The 26,350-nt window shown below is 43.4% G+C and overlaps 1 protein-coding gene across 1 annotated transcript in view; it reads left to right on the top strand.

Annotated features, from left to right (window-relative positions):
- Positions 1 to 26,350, top strand: part of LOC138293487 (cytochrome P450 4B1-like) — a 229,601-nt gene that overhangs the window by 124,580 nt on the left and 78,671 nt on the right. Inside the window, exon 8 of the mRNA XM_069232725.1 lies at positions 5,837 to 6,027. Within this exon, the coding sequence (XP_069088826.1) occupies positions 5,837 to 6,027 (191 nt within the window). The remainder of the gene's footprint in view (positions 1 to 5,836; positions 6,028 to 26,350) is intronic.

The following is a 26,350-nucleotide window of genomic DNA, read 5'->3' as shown; positions in this document are numbered from 1 at the left end:
AATCAAACAATACAAGCAAGAACAATACTACAGCTCCTAGGCATGATGTCATCATGCATAGCCATTGTCCCAAACGCAAGACTGCACATGAGGCCCTTACAACAGTGCCTAGCCTCACAGTGGTCTCAAGCACAGGGTCACCTTCTAGATCTGGTGTTAATAGACCGCCAAACTTACCTCTCGCTTCTATGGTGGAACAGTATAAATTTAAACAAAGGGCGGCCTTTCCAAGACCCAGTGCCACAGTACGTAATAACAACAGATGCTTCCATGACAGGGTGGGGAGCACATCTCAATCAACACAACATAAGAGGACAATGGAACATACATCAAACAAAACTGCATATAAATCATCTAGAATTATTAGCAGTTTTTCAAGCACTAAAAGCTTTCCAACCAATCATAACCCACAAATACATCCTTGTCAAAACAGACAACATGACAACGATGTATTATCTAAACAAACAAGGAGGAACACATTCAACGCAGTTAAGCTTATTAGCTCAAAACATATGGAAGTGGGCAATCCACCATCAAATTCGCCTCATAGCACAGTTTATTCCAGGGATCCAGAATCAACTGGCAGACAATCTCTCTCGAGATCACCAGCAAGTCCACGAATGGGAAATCCACCCACAAATTCTGAACACCTACTTCACACTCTGGGGAACACCTCAAATAGACTTATTTGCAACAAAAGAGAACGCAAAATGCCAAAACTTCGCGTCCAGATACCCACACAAGCAATCCCAAGGCAATGCCCTATGGATGAACTGGTCAGGAATATTTGCTTACGCTTTTCCTCCTCTCTCTCTCCTCCCTTATCTAGTAAACAAATTGAGTCAAAACAAACTCAAACTCATTTTAATAGCACCAACGTGGGCAAGACAACCCTGGTACACAACACTGCTAGATCTTTCTGTAGTACCCCACATCAAACTGCCGAACAAACCAGATCTGTTAACGCAACACAACCAACAGATCAGACACCCAGATCCAGCATCGCTGAATCTAGCAATCTGGCTCCTGAAATCCTAGAATTCGGACACTTACAACTTAGCCAAGAGTGTATGGAGGTCATAAAGCAGGCCAGAAGGCCAGCCACTAGACACTGCTACGCAAGTAAGTGGAAAAGATTTGTTTGTTACTGCCATCATAATCAGATACAACCACTAAATGCAACTCCAAAACATATAGTAAATTACTTGCTCCATTTACAAAAAGCAAAGCTAGCCTTCTCTTCTATTAAAATACACCTTGCAGCAATATCTGCATACCTGCAGACTACCTATTCAACTTCCTTGTATAGGATACCAGTCATCAAAGCATTCATAGAAGGTCTTAAAAGAATTATACCACCAAGAACACCACCTGTTCCTTCATGGAACCTAAACGTGGTCCTAACAAGACTCATGGGCCCACCTTTCGAACCCATGCACTCTTGCGGAATACAATTCCTAACCTGGAAAGTTGCCTTTCTCATCGCCATTACATCTCTGAGAAGAGTAAGTGAAATTCAAGCGTTCACAACACAGGAACCTTTTATACAAATACATAAAAATAAGGTCGTCCTACGACCTAATCCAAAATTTTTACCAAAAGTTATTTCACCGTTCCATCTAAATCAAACGGTAGAACTACCAGTTTTTTTCCCACAGCCAGATTCTGTGGCTGAAAGAGCACTACATACATTAGATGTCAAAAGAGCATTAATGTACTACATTGACAGAACAAAGAACATCAGAAAGACTAAACAGCTATTTATTGCATTCCAAAAACCTCATGCAGGTAACCCAATATCAAAACAAGGTATAGCCAGATGGATTGTTAAATGCATCCAAATCTGCTACCTTAAAGCAAAAAGACAACTGCCCATTTCTCCCAGGGCACATTCAACAAGGAAAAAAGGTGCTTCAATGGCCTTTTTAGGAAACATCCCAATGCATGAAATATGTAAGGCAGCCACATGGTCTACGCCTCACACATTCACCAAACACTACTGTATAGATGTGCTATCCGCACAACAAGCTGCAGTAGGTCAAGCTGTATTAAGAACTCTATTTCAGACAACTTCTACTCCTACAGGCTAAACCACTGCTTATGGGGAAATAACTGCTTACTAGTCTATGCAGACCATGTGTATCTACAGCGACAGATGCTATCGAACTGAAAATGTCACTTACCCAGTGTACATCTGTTCGTGGCATCAGTCGCTGAGATTCACATGGGCCCACCCACCTCCCCGGAAGCCTGTAGCAGTTCAGAAGTTACCTTCAATTTTGTACATTTGTATATATATTATTTAAACCTTTAATAGGTACATACTTACACATTTCATTGCGCGGGCACTATTACTATAGTACAACTCCTACCTCACCCTCTGCGGGGAAAACAATCGAAGATGGAGTCGACGCCCATGCGCAATGAGCACAGAAGGAGGAGTCACTCGGTCCAGTGACTCGAAAACACTTCTTCGAAGAAAAACAACTTGTAACACTCCGACCCAACACCAGATGGCGAGCTATGCAGACCATGTGAATCTCAGCGACTGATGCCACGAACAGATGTACACTGGGTAAGTGACATTTTCATTTCCATTTAAAAATCTAAAAAGCTTAGTTTTTAACAAAGGTTTTTTTATCCCCAGATTTCATTACCACTGCATCTGAAGGTCACAGGATTGATTTAGTAAGATATTCTTGGTTGGACATTTGTATTTAGACCAAGACCATTCAATGTTTTGAATTGGTGGCACCAAGCTGATTTTGGTTTGATCATTAGGCCAGGTCTCAAACATCCTGTTGCTCTTAACAACTCATCACTGAGACGAAACCTTGGAAAGAAATGTTCAAATGATATAGTAGGCACGAGCAAGAATTTTGTTCACAACATTAAAGTCAAGGAGGATGTTGTTCCTATCAGACACAAACTATGCAATGTACTTTACAGTGTAAGATACGAATTCTCACCAGTCTTTAAAAAAATGCAGGATAATGAGATAATCACTCATGTCGATGCAAGTCTCTGACTTTCACATAGCATAGTGCTAGCTAAAACAGTCTGGTGAACTGTGTCTTTGCATTGACTTAAGAGCATTTCAGTGGAAAAGTATCCATTGGTTTGAATAGTGTGTAAGTTATCAGGATTCTCTGGGCCCCTGTATACTTATGAAGCTGACACAGCTAGGCTACAGTAACCTTCCTCAAAGCTTATTCTACTTGGTGGAATGGCATTATCATAACAGTAGTACTGTTTCTTTCACTTTTGCTTTTGTCAGTTCTCTTCAGTTATCTCTCTAGTTCCACCCCTATTCCTTTCCCATTCTGCGTTCTCTCAATTTCCCTCAGTTCGCCATCTTTTCTACTCATCGCTCTTCTCTCGCTTTCTTTTAGTATTACCTCTCTTCTCTTTCATGGTCTCCATCATCTCCTCAGTGTTCACTCCCTTTTCTGGCCCCATAACATTTCTGCCATGCAGTTTATTTTCTATCTGTGTTCCTTTTCATTTTCTGAGTGGATATGGGCTAGAACGGGAAAGGTAGGGATGTTGCTGGAGCCACCACTGCTCAGCAGGTTTGAGGGCTTTAATTGCTGGTATATATTTTATGATTTTGATTTATGATAATATCACTCAGATTTTGGAACTGGTTCCATTAGTACTGACTGAATGCTTCATAGCCTTACTTTTGTGATCTCCTTTCTTTGTTCATTATATTCTCAGTTCCTCTTATCTACTGCTCAGTGTTCACCTGTCTTCTCATTGTTCACTATTTTCTCCCAAGTGATTACCTCTTTCCTTACTGCTTCTGTCTTTCTTTCTCTCTCTTGCCATAAGTGTTATTTTTTCTGTGAGGCTTAGGTGTTTTATTTGTTCTGAGTTTCTAGGGCCTGCATAGCCTGGGTGGACAAAGTAGTGCTGCACATAGCAGGGGAAGAGAGCAAACATAAGCCAAGAATACAAAGTTGGGATGGTCTGTTGGAGTACGCAAGTTATGATGGAAACAATGATGCGTAGTAGCAGGGTAATAGACGTTTACAGAAGGGGATCAGTGATGTAGTATGAAACATAACAAATATTGGTGATGCGTGTGTGTTGAGTGCTTGTAGATGGGTTGGTATAGTCATTACTATCACCAGAAAATCTTATTGTCAGGAAGAGATTGCTCCAGTGTTTGAAAGAGTTGTATTGTAAGTCTTACCTTCTAACTCTAGGACTAAGGACCCCTAATGGAATTACCTAATCACTGATGCAAAATGTGCAAAAGTGAGAACAAGGTGACTGCTACCATGTGGGTTCGATTAGTACCCTAACTTCAGGGATACCATATACCCCTGTTCTGGGCATGGATGATGTTCTCTGTAGTCACACATTTGTCAATAGGCACATCGTGCCTTTTCACCCAGAGCTTGCCGGGTAATGCCCATGACTGGTATAGGCAGTAATTAAGGGCAGAACTATGTTAGCTTACTAGGAACGATTGAGGCATTAGGCTCATAGTCCATCATGGTTGTAGTTTATAGATATACTAAAGGTTCTCACCAATAAAGGTGATAACCTGGGTACCCCTTGGTATTTTTAATTACATTTGGATGATTTGTTGACCAGTAGTACCTTATTTAGCGGTATCATCTTCCTATTGTGGGGAGAGGTTGCCTATGATGAAGCATGACACATAATGTGTCTGAGGCTTCCTCTTCGAAAAATAATTCTCTGCTGTCTGAAAAAACTTGTATATGACAGGCCTCCTGTGGTGTCTACAAGAGATGATCAGCATATGACAAGTTCTCTGTGGTGTCCATTGTATCCACAGGAACTCTTCCACAACAAGACGTTTCTGGTGCCTGGATAAGAAAAGTCTTCTGTAGTGCCCACTAAAGCCCACATACTTAAGACAAGTCTCCCGTGTGATGTCTACTAGAGGACATAAGACACATCCAGCATGGTGCTCCCTGATGACTATCCACATATGAAAATACTTGCCTTTCCACTTATGACATCACTTGTCTGGTTTCCAACAAAACATATCTATCTGTTCAAGACAACGCTTGCTTGATGCCCACAGTAAACTATCAACATGTGACAAGACTCCTGTGATAGCCATAGAGAATATCCACATATGGCAAGACATACATAGTATCCACTTCAGAATATCCACATGTGACTCTTGTGGGATCTATTATAAGTTAACCTATTTAAAACAATATGCTGGTGATTCTGATCAGTGTACATGTCCAAGTATGATTAGGATCCCATTTGACTGGAAGCAATGTCTAAATTTCTTTACAAATAATGGGAATGTCTTGCAGCTTGTCAGGCTTGCTATTCTCACATGACATAAAATAGGTGTCCTGTTGTGCCCATCAGACATTGCAGTAACCTATGAAATTAAATGCTGTGGCACCCATCCTGGTATCTAGTCAAATAAAGTGAGAATTCTGCCATGTCAATCAGGGGCCTGTCCTTTGAGGCATAGGGAAGTTTCCGCTCTATCAGAACAAAAATAATCATATGCAATTGAATACAACATAGCAGCTAAGTATGGTCCTGATTTTGTGTGATGACAATCCTTTGATAAAGCCGACCTCATCTCCCAACTCCTGTTTCACACTTACCTCTCATTATCTCACCTTGAGGCCAATGTAATAAAAAAACAGAACACATTAAGTGGTTGCAAATAGTGCACTGACGTTTTGTGACCTATTTCTGATTTTGTGATGCAGCCTATGTATTAGTAGGTGATACAAATGTCTAGTCCAGTTGCAGGGTGTCACAGAACGACCTGACACGAAAAAGTGTTGTATTAGACAAACAGATTGTATCATTTAAACCCCAACAGGATGAAAATGGAGAAGGGTTATCCGATGAAGACTTGCGTGCCGAAGTGGACACCTTCATGTTTGAGGGCCACGACACAACAGCCAGTGGGATCTCCTGGATACTGTACTGCATAGCCAAGAACCCCGATCACCAGGGCAAATGCAGAGAAGAAATAAAAGGGATTCTAAGGGACCGTGATATGGTGGAATGGTGAGCGCTCATCTTTACCCAAAGTTTATATGCTGCAAATGTCTTGAATATTTTAACCATTGTAGTGACATGCAATGAAAAATATACAGAGCACTTGATTGCTAAGGGCTCGACATTTAAATATAGTTGATACAATGTTTTGATATTGTTTTTGTATTTTAGATTCTATTTACACTTTTGACTGGTGGCCCTTCATAGCTGATGTTTTTGCTAGGTCTGGGTGATCATGTTTTGTATTCTGGGTGTATCCATGAACTTTTAAACTGGTAATCATTTTGATAATTTCAAAAGTAGTTCTCAGTGATTAGTTCTTTATTGCTATGTGATTTAAATAGGACCTGGTTGCACCATTCAGCTGACAAGCCATGCTTGCACAGAGCTCACCAGGGGAGGAGTGGTGCTACATTGTGTTCCCAACCTGTATCTTTACTCCTCTGGTCCTGCTGCCACCATCACTTGCATGGTACGTCTCATGCTGGGCTCCGCAGATTTTACAAGCATTCTATCATGGAAGCCAGACATGCAGGCTCTGTGTCCTCGTCTGGAACTCTCCAGGTCTTTTTTTAATCTGGCAGAGCAACTGTCATGTTTTTCCGCCATCTTGGAATCTACTAGTGTAACACAAACTCATAGCATATCACCCTCTCTCCCTGCTCTGAAACTTATACAACCTCCCAGGACCCTGTGCATCTGTCTGGCATCGCTTCTGACACTATCTGTCAGATCTTCAGCACCCACAGTTGCCCTTTTTTGAGACGGCTATCCACTGCAACTACATGTCTGGACCCAATGCTACCTCTTGGGTGTGAAAGAGATCAAATTTTACTAATACAGTAGGGGCATAGAAGTTAGGATATGGTGACTTACAAACCTTAATTTAAACGCCTAACAGGGAAATTAGCATGGAAATATAAATTGTGCACATTTGAAATATGGTGGACAATGTAGCCTCCATTCATTTTTGACATCACGTTTTAAAATGAAAGATATTGTGCACTTATATTTGAGTGAATTATTGATAAGAATTAACCTTAAAAGTATTATCTTTAAGAGAAACAGTAGAATTGAAGTATACTAAGAGTACTAAATGATCATGAATAATCGTACTTATATTGAATTAAATTAACTTATTACTAAGATTTACATATGTGCAGAAAAATAAATGCACATTTAAATTGTATTCTAATATCTCATAAATATTTTTTACAGAAAAATAATTTGCTTTTCATATATGATTTAAATTGTAAGGTACACAATAGGATTTCTGTCTATTAATTTTATTAATGTGCATTTAGGCTTTCTTAGCTAGACTAGGCCTGAAGATTCATTTTTGCAGTATTGTATTAAAGACTGAGAACATGTTTCAGTGTTAACTAAGTAACAATATTTGGTATAGCAGTCGAACAAGACAGTAACATATTCCCACAAATAGGGTGTGAGAGAAAGACTCTCCAAAACTATACCATCATACACATCAAAGAAGCTGAGCCACCAAAACTATAGTAAGACAAGAAACAAGATCGAACATTTTTGTCTGTAGAGTGCCATTAAAGTCCCCTACAGTCAGCCTATGGATTCATCCAATAACTGGAGTAGATGCCTCACCCACTGATCCGTCTATCCACACCATGGTAAGAGGGTACTACCAGAGCTGACTTAACCAAAATTCACAGGATTACTTATATAAAATATCAGCTGGATAGAAGCAGGGATCCAGATCTATTGTATATAAAATTACTTGTTGGTAGACCCCAAGGATGTTCTTTATTTAAGGGTACCAAAGGTATGAATAAAAATAGATTATTTTGGGTCTCATCTGCGCACAGTGGTCCAATGGACCCTAGACGTAAGCCAACATGTTTTGGCTCTTCTCAATGAGCCCTGTGTGTCTAGGGCCCTTCGTCAGGTCTGTTCTAACTGTCCCTGCTTAAAACATTCTCAAGCATACATGTGAGGCCTAATGCTCTCAAGTGATACTGGAGGACCTTGCCTTCCAATGTATCCTATTTCAGGGAGGTTCATACGTCATGCGTGTTCGGGTGTTGTCCTGTAGTCACACATTTGTCAAGGATCAGAACACCATTCTTTCACCTAGGAATCCCACCATCGGACCGCTGAAGAGCTAGAAAATGTAATATTTTGATGAAGCTGTTTGAATTCATCGAGATGATCATGTGTTTTCCCTGGGAAAATATGGAATTATTGCAAACTTGATGGTGTCATCAGCTACCATTGGATGCTGAATCTTGTGCATAAGACGAGCCCACCTGGAGGACCAATTGAAAACTACTGGACTTTTTTAATTAGTGAGACACTTTTGAAACTTGGAGTAAGTCTATTCCTATTTGAGTCTGCTGCTGTCTGCCGAAGCCTGAGAGTTCTTCTTGGGTGTTCATGCTGTCACCTTATGTCCCTCTCAAAGTCTTCTCACATATTTAATCTTTAATGTTATGAGTTTCCTTTTAGACCTAATTGCCCTATTTGTTTATGCTGTTCAGTACAAAGATGCCCAAACCAATTCTGAACTGCTAACTTGTCCAGTGTGCAGTCCGTTTTCTGCACTCTCCTGATGCTGCTGTCTACTGATGTTGTGAGAAGGTGAACGCTCTAGTCGATGAAACTGTCCTTTCTGCCGTCCTATAAACTAAATGTGGTTGACTGATACCACTTCCTTTCATATTGACTCAATCACCACCCATGGCATCTCTAGGAGGTAAGATCTGTGGATGTTTTCAGTGTTTCCTGGTGTTTGACAGGGGCCACACTAAAATGCCAGCAATGCCAAAACACATTTCTGCCTTCTTAACCTATAGCTACGAAGCCACAGTCACAGGTCCTCAGATTGGAAGATGTTACTTGTTTATTTTTGAAAGGCTCAGGTGTGGGTCTCTGCAGTCTCTCTGAAGCAGACCTCAGTTTTACTTCCCTTCTCTGCATTCTCTCTCCATTTCTTTGTCTTTGCTGAACTCTGTTTGTACAGTTTGATCACCGACTTCTAACCTTCAGGTTACAATATTTGAGGTATGTGTGCTGCTCCCTGTGCAACCCACTTGTTACCTTGCTTAGCACTGTTTTTCTTCAATAGCTGAATTCCATGGGCTGACTTAGAGTGCTGCTCCCTTTTTTATTGTCTTCACTTCTAGTTTCAGCTGTACCTCCACACTCATTAGTGAAAATGTTTTCCCTTCTTCCACTCCATTGCTCACCTCCCTCACTTTATTCATCTGTCCATATCTTGGCCTGCAGGTGTACCCCAAAGTCCACAGTCTATGCTCCCACCTTTGATTTTCAGACATTCTCTCTGCTCCCCCTTGATAACTGCTCTTCTTCAGAGAGGTATTTTTCTTATCAACTAGAACGCAATTTTAATGTGTCCACGCGCAGAATATGATGTTGATGGAAGGTCACTTAGAGGGACTGATCTCTTGATCTCACTGTACCAAAGATCATCAAATGTGTGACAGTCAGAACTCGTTTTCCACTCATGCACAAGGTATTTTCTATATCTTTAAAGCCACATTCTTCCATTCTTCTTCTGTCTCAGCAAATCCTTTTAGAAATTTCACAGGTTCATCAGTTGAAGCTCCAGGCTTTGTTCCAATTTTGCCCATTGTGTAATCACCTGTAAGAATATGTGCCTTGATACGAACACTTGCCATCTCTGGGTCAAGTTTCTTGTACAGAATATGAAGTGGGATTAAGTGTCTTTTCTCTCCTGTTCCATGCCATATCCATAACTCTGACAATCCTTGATTTATGAACATTGCAACAAATTTAAGTAGCACAATGATAACATCTGTGTCATTTTACAGTACAGTGACTTGATTGGAACCATTTCTAACAGCCCACTCAACATGCGGCACAACACGAAGGTCAGCTTCCTCTAATTTGCTGTTAAGTTGTGGAACAATATGGCCTGTACCTTTTGAATATATCTCTGCAGGCACCAACTCCTCATTGACAATCATTCCACTTGCAATACTTGGAAATTCAGTGTTCACTGAAGCATCAGGAATGTTTTGGCAAGTTAACATCTCCAAGTTTATCTTGTTCGATGTTGATGACCAGAATTTATTAAGTTGCACAGGTATTGGTGTCGGATTTTCAATGCAGGCAAGGTCAGTTTGTTCCACTTGTAGACATTTGTCTGATACTCTCACATTGTTTGACAGATAGTTCAAGTTCACTGTCAAAGACAATGTGCAGTTCTTGCAAGGTGCACACTCAAGGTGCACACTGACTCTATAACACTCTGAACAACCTCTCCGAAGTTTTGCATGGATGAAATCTTGACCATTCGCAATTTTGACATATAGTCACAACAGTAGTTTTCAATGAGGAAACCTTTTTGAGTTGAAATTCTTCAGGTGAACGTTTTTTTTCAAGCTCTTGTATGAGTTTGTGCTTCACTGGTTTGGTTGCAGCATCTCCATCAAATAATGTGTTTTTTGGAAGAAGATCATGTGACAAAATGTCCTTAAAAAATTTACTCCTTTTTTTTGCTACATCCATCTCTCTGTGCTTGTGAAAGTTGTTTTTTGTAACCTGTTTTTTAGTGGCTAAAACTCTTACTATGTCAATTAAAGCATGGAAGTTTAGCTTTAGTGATTATGTCAAACAGCTTTTTTTTCTTTCAATACAAATCTCTCCTGCTTCAGTTCTGTGTATAGTTTCGATCCATGTTCCAGGATATCTAGTAGACATGGTTTTATATCATTATCCATGTATTGTTTGTCCACAAAGTTGTGTAGTCGCACAGGCTCAGTCATTTCAAAGGGAGTTCTTTGCTGGTGCATGAAATTGAGAAGGCTGTCAACATGTTTATTAAAACGTTCACCTGTTTTTCCCACAAGTTCATGGTGAGGAACAGTTTCACAATGGTCCATTAATTTTGAATTTGTCATCTCTTTGAAAACATTGCAAACAGAAAGGACTTCATGGTAAAATAGCTGCCATTGTGCAACATTTTCACTTTTACGTGTCTGACGAACAATTCCCTTCAAGCTTTTTTGTGATCTCTGGATAATCTGTTCCAATTTCATATCTGGAACACCAGCATTGAACCTTCCTGTCTTTCCCCACAATATGACTTTGGATTAATTTTCTGTAGAGGTATGGTTTTTCGATTCTCTAGCTTCTTCATTCTTTCCAAATACCAGGACCTATATCTCAGGTAGTATTCGTGAAATACAGTGATCAATGACTACATAGTCTTCACGTGTAGTTCCCAATCACCTTCCTGATCACCATGTACCAAGTTTTTCTGTAGAGCTATCATGTGTAACACATTTCCCTAGTACTTGCAAAGTTCTGATTTTTCAACACATTCTTTGACAAACTCTACAAACTTAATTTTCAGGTTTTCAGATTTTGGCCTGAGTGTGCTGAACATTGCCTGGCTTTGCATAATGTCTTTTGAAAGAAGTGCATCCTGCGCCTTGTTCACCTCTAAGATAAGATATGCAAAACCTAATTTGTCATTCTTGTTCCAGAAAGCATTCTAACACAATTTTTCTATTGTGGCAGATATGATGACTAAACCTTGTAACAAACAAACATGAGTTCAGCTCAATACTGGCTGGACAGTTTTGCTTCCAAAGATTTCAGCCTCAATAAGTGCATTGTCTATGACAAATCCACTGAGATAACTTCCTGCACACCCCAACACAACTTTTGTCATGTGGAAAACACCCATAATTAGATAAAGATCATCAAATTCTACTGAATTGTACACAAAATGTCAACTACAATACGGAAAACCTCTTCATCACAGAAAACATGCACATTTTTGCCATTTTTTAAAGCTGTGTATACTGGTGTGTAGTTTGTTAAAGGAGATTGTATTACTGGTAAAAACCCAACCTTCTTCAGAGGGATGACATTCTGGGAGATCAGAGCATGAATTCCAGCCCACAGAGGAACTGGCTTTTATTCATCCTTCAGTTCGCACAGAATAGCAATATGCTAAATTCAGTTAAACCAACTTTGCAGACTGCAACATCGGGCAGAAGATCCATGTCCTCAACCACTTTGAAACTTTCTGCTAGACTGGGACGTGTTGATAGCTTGTTAGTGATTCTGCACACGTTGGTAAGGAAGTTGGGTTATAAGTTTGAAGCTTTGTTTGTTTATGTCTACAGCTGATGCAGCTTGTTTTCCAGCAGCTACTTCACTGGTACATTTTTTTTTAAAAAGCACCATCTTACTATTATGTGTGCTAGATGTTCCAGACAAAGAATCAAAATCAAAACTATGAAGAGCAGCAATTGCAAATCCTTTCCTGATAAAGCGACTTGGAAGTGGTGTGCTGTTTGATTCACAAGATTTTACAGCATGAGCTGCTAACATATTCCTGCTCAGTACTATGTCATCATAACTTGTTGATACACCAATCATTTTCATTCAAGTGATTAGCTCTGTACTTTTACACTTATCATAGATTGCGTGGGCAGTCATCATGTCTAGCAGAGTTTTCTTTTTGCCGTGATGTAATTCAGAAAACATGATTTGGAAAAGACAGTACATTTGCACAGCATAAGCCTGTCAGATCGTTGAATTGTCTTCTACTTCTTCGCTTATATCTTCAAAGCCACCATCAATGTTGTCGGCGTCTGTTCCAAACTCAAGAACTTTCGTTTTGTTCGCTGATATTAAAAAATGATGTAAAAATGTTAAGGCAACATCAGGCATTCTTGTTGACAGAGCTCTGGGGCATCAAAAAATATGTAATTATTTCCAAAATCTACATCTTTTAGGGCAATTCCTGCTGATCTTACTGCATCATATGATCTTATTTTGGCAGCAAGAACTTCAGGAGTCAAATCAGCTGAGAACTCCATAAGTGGCTCATTCTTTTTGTTAGACTGACATAAACGTATTCTGTCATTGTACATTGTCACCAGAAACATCAGTTTCATCAATGTTGCCCATGGTTTCTCTGATCTCACCCACAGCCAGCACTCAAGAGTGGCTTTAAAACTTAATTTGCTTTTTCAAAGAGTACAAACTTAACTGAAGGCTGACAGTTACGTTGCTGCTGGGAGCCCATTGTACATTCATTTTTCATTCATGCAGTCTGGATGGGCATACAAATCCACTGCAAATACATTCACTCGTTGTTAAGATCAGCTGCTCAACTGAAAACTTAATCTTGGAAGAAACTAGCTGCAGATAAAAACATGTTTGCTCTTTGAGACTCACATACTCTGTACTTTGTTCTTTTGTCAATCCCTTTGGTCCTTGTTCTGGCTAAACCACAGATAACACATTGAAGATCCTCTGCTTTCTGATCAGTTGTTGGAGGTGGATGACAGGTAGCCATCGATCTTCTAAGTGGATGGGCATTGGGTTTTGCTGTCTTGGCTTTCTCAGAGGACTTAAATTCTTGTTGTGATTTACTGGTTTCTGCTATTTTTGCCAATTTTTTTCCATCCTTTTTTCCATTGTATACAACGTGTAGCACTTGTGTTTACAATGATAAAATATTTGTTTCTCTTCACCCTTCAGTTTCAATCTTTTGTGAATGTCGTCTTGCAATATTTCTGCAGCATCTCAAACTCTCTTCTGTCCACTTGCAGTTGATGTTAGCTTTTCTTTCAGATTAGTTTGGCATATGACACATTTTTCTTTGTTGAAGGAGTCTTCAGATTTTGTAGTTAGTGACATTCTGTCAGGAGGTAAAGAACCTCTGCTCATGTTTAGGAATTTGAATCGATGGAAAACCTGAAACATAAACTAAGTTAAAATAAATTACCATTGTGATGACTAAAACACATCATTATAGAGCTGCCATTTTGGAAAATGGCAGAAGGTTTGCTCTGAGGAGTTATTTTCTGTCTTGATAAGACTACTTGACCGCCAAAGCCTATGTTTTGACACCAAAATGAAGTACATAGGTCTCATGGTTCCTGAAATATTATATCATCACTGCACAACATCTGCCATTAAAAAAAAATGTTGTCCAGAGAAAATTGGCATGGATCAGCAATGTCTACCCAAGCTAAATGTCTTCTCTATTAATACAACAACACAAAGCAAAAAAGAAAATCTCTGGACAACAATTTTTACAGAGGTATATCAAGGGGTCAGGACTACTTCTACCAGCAGTATGTCTCATTGCTCAAAAGATTTGCAACTTCCCCAAATCATATTCACAAAGTATAAAACCCATGTTTATTCCATCTTAAAGTAAAAAAGGTCCCAACCTAAAACTAAATGCAACACAAATTTTCAAGTACGTATTTGTTTCAAGCTAAAACCTTGTATCTTGCTCAGGGATTTACAGGACTAATTTCGATCAAACATTTTATCATGCTTGCACATTTCTATTTTCTCAGTCCTCAGTCCAGAAAAGTGGCTTCATTTATCATTAATATCACACAATTACCTCATAGTTACGTCTTAAAAACTAAATTCTAGCAAAAAACGATCCACTATGCTGTACAGTATCCACACTTTGAAATTCAAATGTATTTGTTCAAGTCTGCAGTGTGAGATTTCCACCCATGTGAATAAGATGGAATACTATTTCCAGTTGAAAAATATAAGTTCACAAAATCACAGTTATCCTGCCGTAATACTAAATAATTTGTGCTCAAGCAAACACAGGTAGCCCAGCCTTCTTGCTTATGTCCTAGGAACAGATTGTTGATAAATGGTAGGTCCATTGAGCATTACTCTGTCTTACTTTTGGTTTCAGGCCCAGACTGCATGTTTCTTACACTGGGCATTTCCCTGGTGGACTGGAGCCTTTTGACATGGGTTTTAAGGCAAGGGGGATGCGTTGTTGGTGCCTCTGTTCCTTTCTCCAGCTTCCACAGAAAGTTACAGCAGGCATGGGGCATTGGCTTCAAAAGAGAACGGGGAATTAAAGAAGAGAGAAAGATGAGCAAGAAAGGGGCAGGGCTGGTTTGAACATTTTTGCCAGGGCTGCTTTTGGTCCACAAGCCTTCCCAGATTGGTTCCCAGTTTTCTCTTCTTGCATCTGGACTTACATGATCAATCTAATAAAATTTCAATCAGTCAGTTTCACCACAATGTGTCTATTCAATGTAATTTGTTGTGCATTATTTCACTGCATTTTTGTACACATCATTGAATGTTCTCAGTGACGAAACTGATAGACTGTCACTTTATTCAAGACTGCAAATAAATCCAGACTTAGGAAGAGATAACAGGGAACTAATAAAAAGGCATATAGAAGATAAATGAATGCAGCGTGTATCATCACTTTGTCCACTGGGAATGAAAAAAGAGACAGATCTGCAGGTATTCATTTTAGCTCCTGACATTTAGCATTACAACAGCTGGATGGCTGCTTTGAAATTAATTGATATAATAAAGTTGAAATAGTATTCCCACTTATTCCTGGTGATGGCAATCTCACCCTGCAAAATTAAATGGATTTGACTGCAAAAGTATGTTAGCTGCAAAACACAGTAGTTAGTGTGTGGCAACGTATTTAAAATATGTTGAGTTGTAGTTAATTCACAGAGTCTTTACAGGTGGCTTTTTGAGAAATAGTTCTGAACCGTTTCTATGATAATGGGGATGCTTTTTAGCTAAAGACATTTTGGGGACTTTCAGAAAGTTGACCTAGGAATGCATTCCACTTGTTGGTTACCATTGGCTTTGTGGTTTGTAGCTCACACTTTCTAGCTTATCATTTGCTGACTTTATTTTATTAAGGCTCTCCAGGTGCAGTTCATCCAACCTGTTACCTAAACTGTGTTTTCTGTATTCTTCCACAAACTCACTTTCTTTTAAGAGGCCTTTAAATCTTGTTCTTATCTCGTTACATTTGCTGTGCATTCAAAGACAGGGTCAAATGTCAGGCGCTGTCTTGTTAGGGTGCTTGTTTACTTTTCTTTCTCTGGCTTCAAAGTAAGATGATTTATCTGACAATCTTGCTGGGTAATGGGGATAGTGAAGCGTTCTTTTCGAGCACACATCAACATTTAAATGAACTGTGTTAGTATTTCAGAATTATTCAAAACTATGAACACACAAATGAAATAAATGTTTTGTTATTTCTAAAGTGTGTTGGAAACATACTTTAGTATGGTCAAAACGAATCATTAAACTAGGTGATATAAATGCCACATATTTTCATCTGTGCACTGTGTAGTTTTATTAATAAAACGGTATGTATGTGCAAATGTAATGGCCATTTCAATTGGAAGTGTGTTGTCTGTAATGGCAATGTGCTACCACAACATGAATAATCCACTCTACGCTACTCCACTCTACTCTGCACCACTCAACACCACTGCACTTTACTCTTCACACACCACTGAACACTACCCTGCATGACTCCACTTTACACCACTCCATGCTGCTGCATTCTGCACCACTCGGCTCTACCCTACTGCACTCTATGCCATATCACGTTCCGCGTCTATACTCTACCCTGTACAATCTACTCTATACAACTGCACTCTTCCCCACTGGACTGTACACCACTCCAGTATAGGCCACACCAATTTACTGTGCACAACTCCACTCTACTCCACTGTACTCTAGCCCACTCTACAACACTGCATTCTACGCCACTGCACTCTATGCCAATACACTCTACGCCAATGCACTTTACTCGGTAACACACAACTGTATGACCCTACACTCTATGCCAATCCACTGTAAGTAACTGTAGTCTACGCTGCTCCACTGCATTCTATGCCTCTGCATTCTACACCACTTTACTGTATGCCATTACGCGCTACACACCTGCACTCTACCCTGCATCACTCCACTCTTCACCACTTCACTCTACTCTGAAACTATCTGCTCTACGCCACTGTGCTCTTAACTAGGGCTCCCAATTTTATAGTATTTTTAAAAACTTTTCCATCTATATTAATCAATATTTATTTTGTGTTGTGAGAATAAATAATTTCGTAAAATGGTATGTTTACTTTAAAAAATATATATATTTTTATTCGGTCAGCCATGGTCACCAGAAATTAGATAACATATATTAGTACTATAACATTAACAAACTATGGCCCTCATTACAACCCTGGCGGTCTGTGCTAAATTGGCGGTAATACCGCCAACAGGCCAGCGGTAACAAAAATTGAATCTTGACCACGGTGGAAACCGCCAACAAAGACAGCCACTTTAACACTCTGACTGGCACGGCGGTAGCAACAAACACCACAGCAGTAACCACCAACAGCCAGGGGGAAGACATTGTACCGCCCACAGCATTAAAACAGGCCTATCCACCAGCTTTTCCGGGGCAGTACCAATGCCATCAAAAGCATGGCGGAAACGGTACTCTGAAGAGAAACGATTCACCTCTCGACACTCAAGGAAAAACCACGACGCCATGGAGCCCGAGCTGCATATTTTTCCAATGCTGGTGTACCTCCTCATACACCAGGAACACGAACACTGTCAAAGACGACCACGGTTAGTACCGTACCTAGCACACAAGGGAGGGGGGGAGGAAATAGAGAGTGACACACACACGCAACACGCAAAACCCCCACCCCCACCCCCAACACCATACACACAAACAGATGCAACAACATTACATATATACCTCGTAACCCTCAGGAATAACGCAAGGTCAAAAGGAATGGATTAAAATGAGTGTAATAGTACAATTGCAGATAAATACTTACTCAAATCAAGAAACAGTATGTACAATATATACAAAAGGAGGGACAATGCCCACTCCAAAATGTCAATGGCCCACAGGGCCATAACACGTAGGCCAAGGCCACACTTGAGTCCTGCCTCCATACGGAGAGAACACTGCAGGGGCATCAGGTCGAAAAAACACAGGCACCTCAGGTGGACGGGAATGGGGGGGCACCTCAGCCGGAAGATGGTACAACGCCACTGGCCTAGAGGGGGCTCCATGCCCACATGCTTTGTCCTGGGGAGTGCAAGGCCACAGTCTCTCAAGTGGGTGGTTTGCCCACTGCTTGGTCCTGGGAAGTGCAAGGCCACAGTCTCTCAAGTGGGTGGTTTGCCTCCTGCTTGGTCCTGGGGAGTGCAAAGCCACAGTCTCTCTAGTGGGTGCCTTTCTCCATTGGTTCTGGAGGGGGCTTTGTACCCAGTGTGCTTCATCCTGCCAAGGAGGGGGTGAGTGGATGCCTTCCTCCACTGGTTCTGGAGGGGACCTCTTGCCCAGTGTGCTTCATCCTGCTAAGGAGGGGGGGAGTGGATACCTTCTTCCACTGGTTCTGGAGGGGGCTCTGTGCCCAGTTTGCTTCATCCTGGATGGTGCAAGGTCACAGTCTCTCACCTGGGTGCCACACCTAAAGGTGTTGCAGGGGCCAGGACGCACTGCAGCCTATGCAGTCACGACTACACACTGCTCGCCGGCGGTGATGGCTGCTCAGTGGATGGCAGTTGCGCTGCAGGTGGCGGTGCTGGCAGTGTTGGGGGGAGGCTCCAGCCCTTCCCCTGCAGCCTCGGACGGCTGCCCACTGGGGCTGCTGCTGCTGGCAGTGGTGCTGCTGGCGGCGGTGCAGGTGGTGGTGTGCAGGTGGCGGTGCTGGAAGTGGTGGGGGAGGCTCCAGCCATTCCCCTGCAGCCTCGGACGGCTGCTGCTGGCAGTGGTGCTTCTGCCGGCGGTGCAGGTGGCGGTGCCGGCCGCGGTGCAGGTGGCAGTGCTGGCAGTGGTGGAGGGATGCTCCAGCCCCTCCCCTGCAGCGTCGGATGGCTGAGGTGCCATGGCTGGTGTTGTGTGCCCCTTCCTGCCCTTGGTAGATGGTGGTGGCTCCTTGCTTTTGCCTGCTGGTGTTCCTTTCCTGCCCTTGCTGGCTGGTGGTGCCTCCTTTCCCTTGCTGACTGGTGGTTTCTCCTTCCCCTTGCTGGCTGGTGGTGCCTCCTTCCCCTTGCTAGGAGGCAGCCCCTTCCTGGCCTTAGAAAGTGGCGGCCTCTTCTTGGTCTTGGCAGGTGCCTCCTTGGAGCCTCTCACGCCTGCAGTAGCTTTAGAAACCACAGTGGCCGTGTACTGGGTGGTTGAGGTGCTGGGCTGGATTCTGGACACCCTGGCCCGAAGTGAAGGACGGGGGGGGAGTGGTAGGGAAGAGGTCAATGTTGGCGAGGAAAATCTTCTTAGGGACAGTGGGGCGGGAAGAGGGTGAAGGTTTGGAGTGGAGGAAGAGGGAGTGGTTGTAGGAGGTGTCTGTCTGCTGTGTTTGGGTGCAAGTGCATGGGCTGGATGCTGTTGTGAGGTGGATGGCTGTTGGGTGTCTGAGTGCTTGCGTTTGTGTACTTTGGGAGGGGGGGCACAGATACAGGGGGAGAGGACACATGGGACGTATGCATGGATGTGGGGGTGGTGAATGCCAGTGAGGGGCGTGTAGTGATGGGTGTGCTGGTGATGGAGGTAGTGGATGAGGATGTAGTACATGCAGGTGTGAGTGGAGATGCAACTGGGAGGGAGGTGGAAGACGAGGAGGAGGGCGACACAGTGGAGGCAGTGGATGTTGCTTGTGTGAGTGCCTGTGTGATGATGTGTGGCGCTTGTGTTTGCCTGAGCCACTTCTGTGTTTTGATCGGGGTGCAGGCTGGTCTGAAGGTGTGCTTGGGATAGGCTGGGGTTGAGGGGATTGGGACTGGGTAGAGGAAGTTGGAGGGGGGAGGCTGGAGACAGGGACAATGGCTGTTATCAGGAAGTTGGCCAGAGCCTGGAATGCTCTCTGTTGGGCCACCACACCAGAGTGAATGCCTTCCAGGTATGCATTTGTTTGTTGCAAATGCCCTGCTAGACCCTGGATGGCATTCAGTATGGTTGACTGCCCAACAGAGAGGGATCTCAGGAGGTCAATAGCCTCCTCACTGAGGGCAGCAAGGCTGACTGGGGCAGGGCCTGAGGTGCCTGGAGCGAAGGAGATGCCCACCCTCCTGGGTGAGCGGGCACGGGAAACTCGCTGAGGGGCTGCTGGGAGGGCGGTGCTGGTACGGGGGTGGTGGCTGTACCTGTAGTTGGGGTGTGCACAGAGGTGTCCGCCACCGCCAGGGAGCTTCCATCAAAGGAGGTTTCGCTGTCGGTACTGTCCCCTCCTGTCTCCGTCGTGGTGCTCCCCTCGCCCTCCGTCCCACTGGTGCCCTCATTGTCAGTGAATTCGGCCTCCAGGCCCATGTGGGATGCAGCTCCCTCCATCGCCCGTGCCTCTGCTTGTCCGCCAGATGATGCTAATGCACACAAGGACGGGGTGACAAAACAAAAAGGGGGGAAGAGACAGAGGATACACTTGGTCAATGCCAGCAACAACACTACCGTTGGTGTACACAACTCACAGGGAACAGCCCTAGGCACTAGGCCATGCAATACCAGTTACAATGCTAGTCACCAGGACTGGGGTACAATGCCTAACGCCATTAGCTGCACACCTGAAACCCACAGGACCCTGCCCAGTAGTAGATGCACATTAACATTATTGGGGTTGGAGTGCATCTGAGCTTGCCTATCATACCTACCCTGCCATGTTCGCCCTGGCCTAGGGGCATCCACAGCCCACATCCCCCACCCAGGTAAATACCTTAACGCGTGCAAAGTCATGATTCTGAATTTGTACTCACCACCTTGTGGCTGCTGTGATGCCTTCAAGCGCCCATCCAAATCCGGATAGGCCACCGCCAGGATGCGGAACATCAGGGGGGTCAGGGTACAACGGGGACCCCTTCCTCATTGCGAGGCCAGCCCCAGCTGTGCCTCTGCCGTCTTCCTTGCCCAGCGGGCAGGTCCTCTTACTGTTTGCGGCAGTGGGTGCTCTGCCTGTCAAAGACCCCCAGTGCCCGCACCTCCTTGGCGATGGCACGCCAAATACCCTTATTCTGTTGGGCGCTAACATGCAGAAAAAATACAGCAGAAAAGGTATTAGTCATACCATCCGGACTGTTATAATCATGGGCTACCATATCCCCCCATCCCCTTACGCACATACATTGACCACCATACATGCAGCACTCTGCCCAGGACCCCTCAGAGCCCCCCACAAACGGCTTACACACACACCACTCCATACATTCATGCCCCACACATCATGCTCACAGTGTACTCACCTGTTTGTCTGGAGAATCATAGAGTAAAGGAAACTGGGGTAGGACCCCATCCACCAGTCTCTCCAACTCCTCTGAAGTGAAGGCTGGGGCCCTTTCTCCAGACACTTGAGCCATTGTCGTTTCCAGACACCGGTCACAGCAGCACTTGCAGTATAGGTCCTCTCCAGTTGAAGGTCAGGTATCAAGTGAATGAACGGATAGAAAATGGCGGGCACGTCCGCAGCGGTGTGTACCGTCACCGCCGGTGTACATCGCCATTGGCTCCTGGAACCCATAGCCCCTAATGATAACCAATGCAGTGTTGCACGGTGGTTGTCGAGCGCCAACCGCAACGGCGCAAAACGCCAGCGGAAATACCTCATTTCCACTTGTCCCTCCTCAAAGGTCCGGCAGCCCCACTGCAGGGGGGCACAGGCCATGGCACCTCACTGCATCACAGCAGACATAGACACATCAACTGACTTACAAGTTTACATACTGTTTCTGTCAAGCAAAAATTGCATATTAATCTGAGAATATGTTCGAATATGACCTTCTGCTCACCGTTTTTCACCCTAGAGTTCAACCACTGAGTATGAATAGGAGATGAAGACATCCCCCGTGTACAGACCCCTGGTAGACCTGGCGACAATGGAGGACAGGCACATTATCCTAACCTACAGACTTGATCAGGCCACAATCGAAGAACTGTGTGCCCAATTGGAGCCAGACCTGATTTCAGCTATCCGCAACCCCACAGGTATTTCCCCTCTAGTGCAGGTCCTGTCAGTGCTCCATTTCCTGGCAAGTGGTTCCTTCCAAGTGACAGTGGCAATGGCATCAGGGATGTCACAGCCTGTTCTCAGACGTGCTGACCAGTGCGTTGTCTGCCCTGATGAAACACATGCGCAGCTATATCGTTTTCCCCCAGGTGGAGGATTTGGCCACAGTGAAGGATGACTTCTATGCACCGGGACATATCCCCAACATCATTGGTGCCATTGATCATATTGCCTTTGCAAAGTATCCTGGGTCTGTGCATGATGCCTTTATCTTGAGGAATAGCAGCATCCCATATGTGATCTCTCAACTCCAGAGGCACCGGGTGTGGTTAATAGGTGAGCCATGGTCCCCACCCAGTTGATGTAGGTATATGGGTGTGGGTTTGTCCCTAAGGGTGAGTGTGTGGCTAACAGGTATCCCTTGATATTTACAGGTGACTCTGGTTACCCCCAACCTCTCATGGCTACTGACCCCAGTGGGGAATGCCAGGACAAGGGCAGAGGAATGTTACAATGAGGCACACCAGCAAACAAGGAGGATCATTGAGCGCACCTTTGGCCTCTTGAAGGCCAGATTCCGGTGCCTCCATCTTACAGGTGGATCCCTGTACTACTCATCCAAGAAGGTCTGCCAGATCATCGTTGCATGTTGCATGTTGCACAACATGGCCTTCAGACGCCAGGTGCCTTTTCTGCAGGAGGATGAGCCTGGGGATGGTCATGTGGCAGCGGTGGAGCCTGTAGACAGAGATGAAAAGGAGGCAGAGAAAGAGGATGTGGACAACAGAACTACAATAATTCAACAGTACTTCCAGTGACACACAGGTAAGACACTGTAACTTTACCTTCCTTTGCAGTTATGTGTTGGACATTGAACATGGCAGCCTGAATTCCCTATTTCTATGGCCACTTACTGTAACCTTGGCATCTCTATTTTCAGATATCTGTGCCCCACTCTGTGTCCTGGTGTGTTTACTGCTGCCCACTACAGGTCATACCTATGTAAATATTACAGTACATTTGAATTGCAATGTTTACAGCTTTTTAAACAAATACATATTTCAAACAATTGACAGACTCCATACTTGTAATAGTTCCAAGGGTATTTATTTCAGTGCTGAAAAGTAAATGGGGCTGTGCAATGGGCTAGGTTGACGGTGAAGAACTGTCCAGGATAGAGTCCAGTTTATTGGTATCACAGATGCATTGTCCAAGGGGCCATAGGATGTGGAGCAATGTCAAGGTGGACAGGGTGACAAGGTGGGACAAAAGGGTGACAATCAGGGGAGTCCTGCCAGGCCCTCAGGATGCATGATTGCCAAGACTTGCTCCTCCCATGTTGTTAGTTGTGGGGGAGGTGGTGGGGGTCCACCACCAGTCCTCTGTACAGCTATCTGGTGTCTTGCAACCACGGAACGCACCTTCCCCCGTAGGTTGTTCCACCTCTTCCTGATGTCATCCCTTGTTCTGGGGTGCTGTCCCACGGCGTTGACCCTGTCCACGACTCTCCGCCATTGCTCCATCTTCCTAGCAATAGACGTCTGCTGCACCTGTGATCCGAATAGCTGTGGCTCTACCCGGATGATTTCCTCCACCATGACCCTTAGCTCCTCCTCTGAGAATCTGGGGTGTCTTTGTGGTGCCATGGGTGTAGTGTGAGTGGTGTATGTGAGGGTATGTGAGTTGATGTGTTGGGGTGTGTGCTGTGAGGTGCTTGCATGGTGTATGGGTGATGTAGTTTTGTGGCTCAGATTCAGTGGGTGCTCCTGGCTTGTCTCTCTCTCACTTGCCAAAATCTTTGGGTCGTAAAGGGTTGTGGGTATTGTGAATGTGTGTTTTATAGTGGTGTGGATGTGTGGGTGTGGTGTGTGGATGTGTGTCAGGTGTGTGTAGTTTGAATTGTCCAATGTGGTGTTGTTTTGTTAGTGTGTGTGTATTTTGAGTGCGGCGGTCTGTACGGCCAATGGTTTACCGCGGTTGAATGTCCGCCACAGTGATTCATGGGTCATGATGCTGTGGGTGTGTTTCTGTTTGCGTAACGGTGTGGGTTTTGGTACGGGCAGTTTATCACTGATATTTGGGCTGACGGACTTTGTGTGTCTGCATAGTGGTGGATTTCTATGTGTGGATCATAATACCCGTAGCGGTATACCATCACGGTTGCGGTATGTTGGCGGCAGTCAGCATGGCGGTAAGTGGCACTTACCGCCAATGTCATGATGAGGGCCTATATGTCAGTAATAATATGAAATATTGTGGCAGCAGCATATCAAATAAAACCAACCAACTCAAATGTGCATCTTTCTACATGACATCAACATTCTTCTGGTCCGGGCCGTCAATTTTCAGTTATATTATGTTAAGTGGAAAGCTAAATAAGGTTTGCTGTGCATTTTCAGTAACCACATTTATAAAACACACTCTGACTCCCAGTTGAGACGAGACCAGATTTCCTAAATCATTTTACCGCCTTTGACATTAGTAATATCTGAATCACTTTTGTATATTTGACATATCATTGCCCACCACTCTTTTGCCTTTGGAGGCAGCGAAGATATCCATGCCCAAGCAAAGCATAGCTGAGCTGACACAATAATGATTGACATAAAAGTGGTGAAACTATCAGTGTGCATACTTTTGTAGCCCAACATGATCACCCTAACCAACAACCCAAGATCACAGCCCAAGCAATCTGCAACTAATTGAATGAAACTGCCCAAAATCCATGCATCACAGGACAGTTAACAAACATGTGCAATATCAGCAGCATAACACCCACACTCGGGCATTGAGCCTTAGTGGAATTGTGATTGATTGTCCATTTGGAGATCAGTTCAGGCATATAGTACAACGTACAGATAGTCTTAAACTGATGTAGTTTCAGTCTCACTGATGGACTAGACTTTTTGACAATCCCTAACGCATCCTGAGCTTCGTCTGGAGAAATCCTAATTGCAAGCACCCTGCTCCATTTGGTAGCAAGCAGTGTAATATCACCTTTACTGTTTGAGCTAAATCTCTGATACAGTTCCCTAAGCATGGTTTTCACAGGCGCCTTGTATATATAAGTCAAGATATCAGAGTCCTCAAGATCAATTGACTCCTTACAGCCACGAAGAAAATAATCCCACAGCTTCAAGTATTTGTAGAAATACCAGTGAGGATTTCCCCAGAGTGGCACATTTGTAAGTAAGGTTGCTAATGTGTACTTAACCCAAATCTCTTGCCATATATGGATGATGTCCCTAATGACTTTAAATCTCATTCATTTAAAGTAGCTGGGATCATTATTCATATGTAGCAGAAACCTAGTGCCAGCCCTTAGAGCAAGTTGGTACCTTAATATAGATGGATCCGGCTCCTGACTAGTGACTGTTCTGCATCCAGCCTGCGAAGGCAGCCCAGAAGTGTAGCTTAAAGTTGGGTAGCTAGAGTCCCATTGACTGTATAGCAGTTTCAGAATCCGGATGGCCCGTCTCACCCTCCTGTACCCCCAGATAAAGCTGCCTATAATGCCATCAAACCGTTTAAAAAAAGAGTATGGAACTTGAAGTGGTAAATACAAACATTTTGGGAGGATATTCATTTTGATGAAATTGCATTGACCTATTATACTGATAGACAGTTCCATAAATGTAATTTATCAGTGACAGTATGCAGAAGTGTATTATAATTAAATTTGAGAATATTGCCGACCCATCTGCTTATCCTGACTCCCAGAAAAGTGGTGGTTGGGACTACCCCTGTAATTGAGCTTGACTGTGTTTTAACCAGGTTCAATTTATAGCGGAAGAATGCCTGAAACCTGATGAATTATATGTCTAATGGCATCCTGTTGACCTACTGTAAATGGCAGCGTCATCGGCAGAGGCAGCAATTTCAATGGTATATTTCCACATTATTTAAGTCATAGTGGTACACTCATAAGTGGATGACTGTCATGTTTTAGCAAATTAAGCAGCCACATATAACGAAACACCACACACAATTGCATATTAGCATTCTACTACAAATATATGTTAACATATGCTTTTATTTAAGGAAACCTCATCCTGTGTTTTAGCCCCCTATGCTGTCTATGTGCTCACATTTTGCCTGGAATTCATGAAAGACAGCATGGAGAGTCTCTCACAAGAGACACAATTTTCAATATTTTTTGCTTTAAAAAATAAATACAGACAGGTAACACAATGTTTTCTGTCTGTATTTATCAGTAAAAACTAAAAACTGGGAGCCTTACTCTTAACCAGTGCACTCTACACCAATGCACTCTACACAATTGCACTCTATGGCACTGTACTCTGTGCCACTGCACTCTACCCTGCATCACTGGTATTTACGCCACTGCTCTCTTCGCCTCTCTACTCCACTCTACACCATTCCACTCTGACACTCTAGTCTGCAACACTGCACTCTCTGCCACTGAACTCCCCACCACTCTACTCTGCACTATTTCACTCTACGCCACTGCATTTTATGCCACTGCACTCTATGACTCTATACTCTACTTTGCACAACTCTATGCTGCTTTACTC

This window comes from Pleurodeles waltl, chromosome 4_2 (assembly GCF_031143425.1).
Source record: "Pleurodeles waltl isolate 20211129_DDA chromosome 4_2, aPleWal1.hap1.20221129, whole genome shotgun sequence".
NCBI classification, from domain to species: Eukaryota; Metazoa; Chordata; class Amphibia; order Caudata; family Salamandridae; genus Pleurodeles; species Pleurodeles waltl.
The sequence above is the reverse complement of the archived record's forward strand: the minus strand, read 5'-3'. Positions and strand labels throughout refer to the sequence as shown.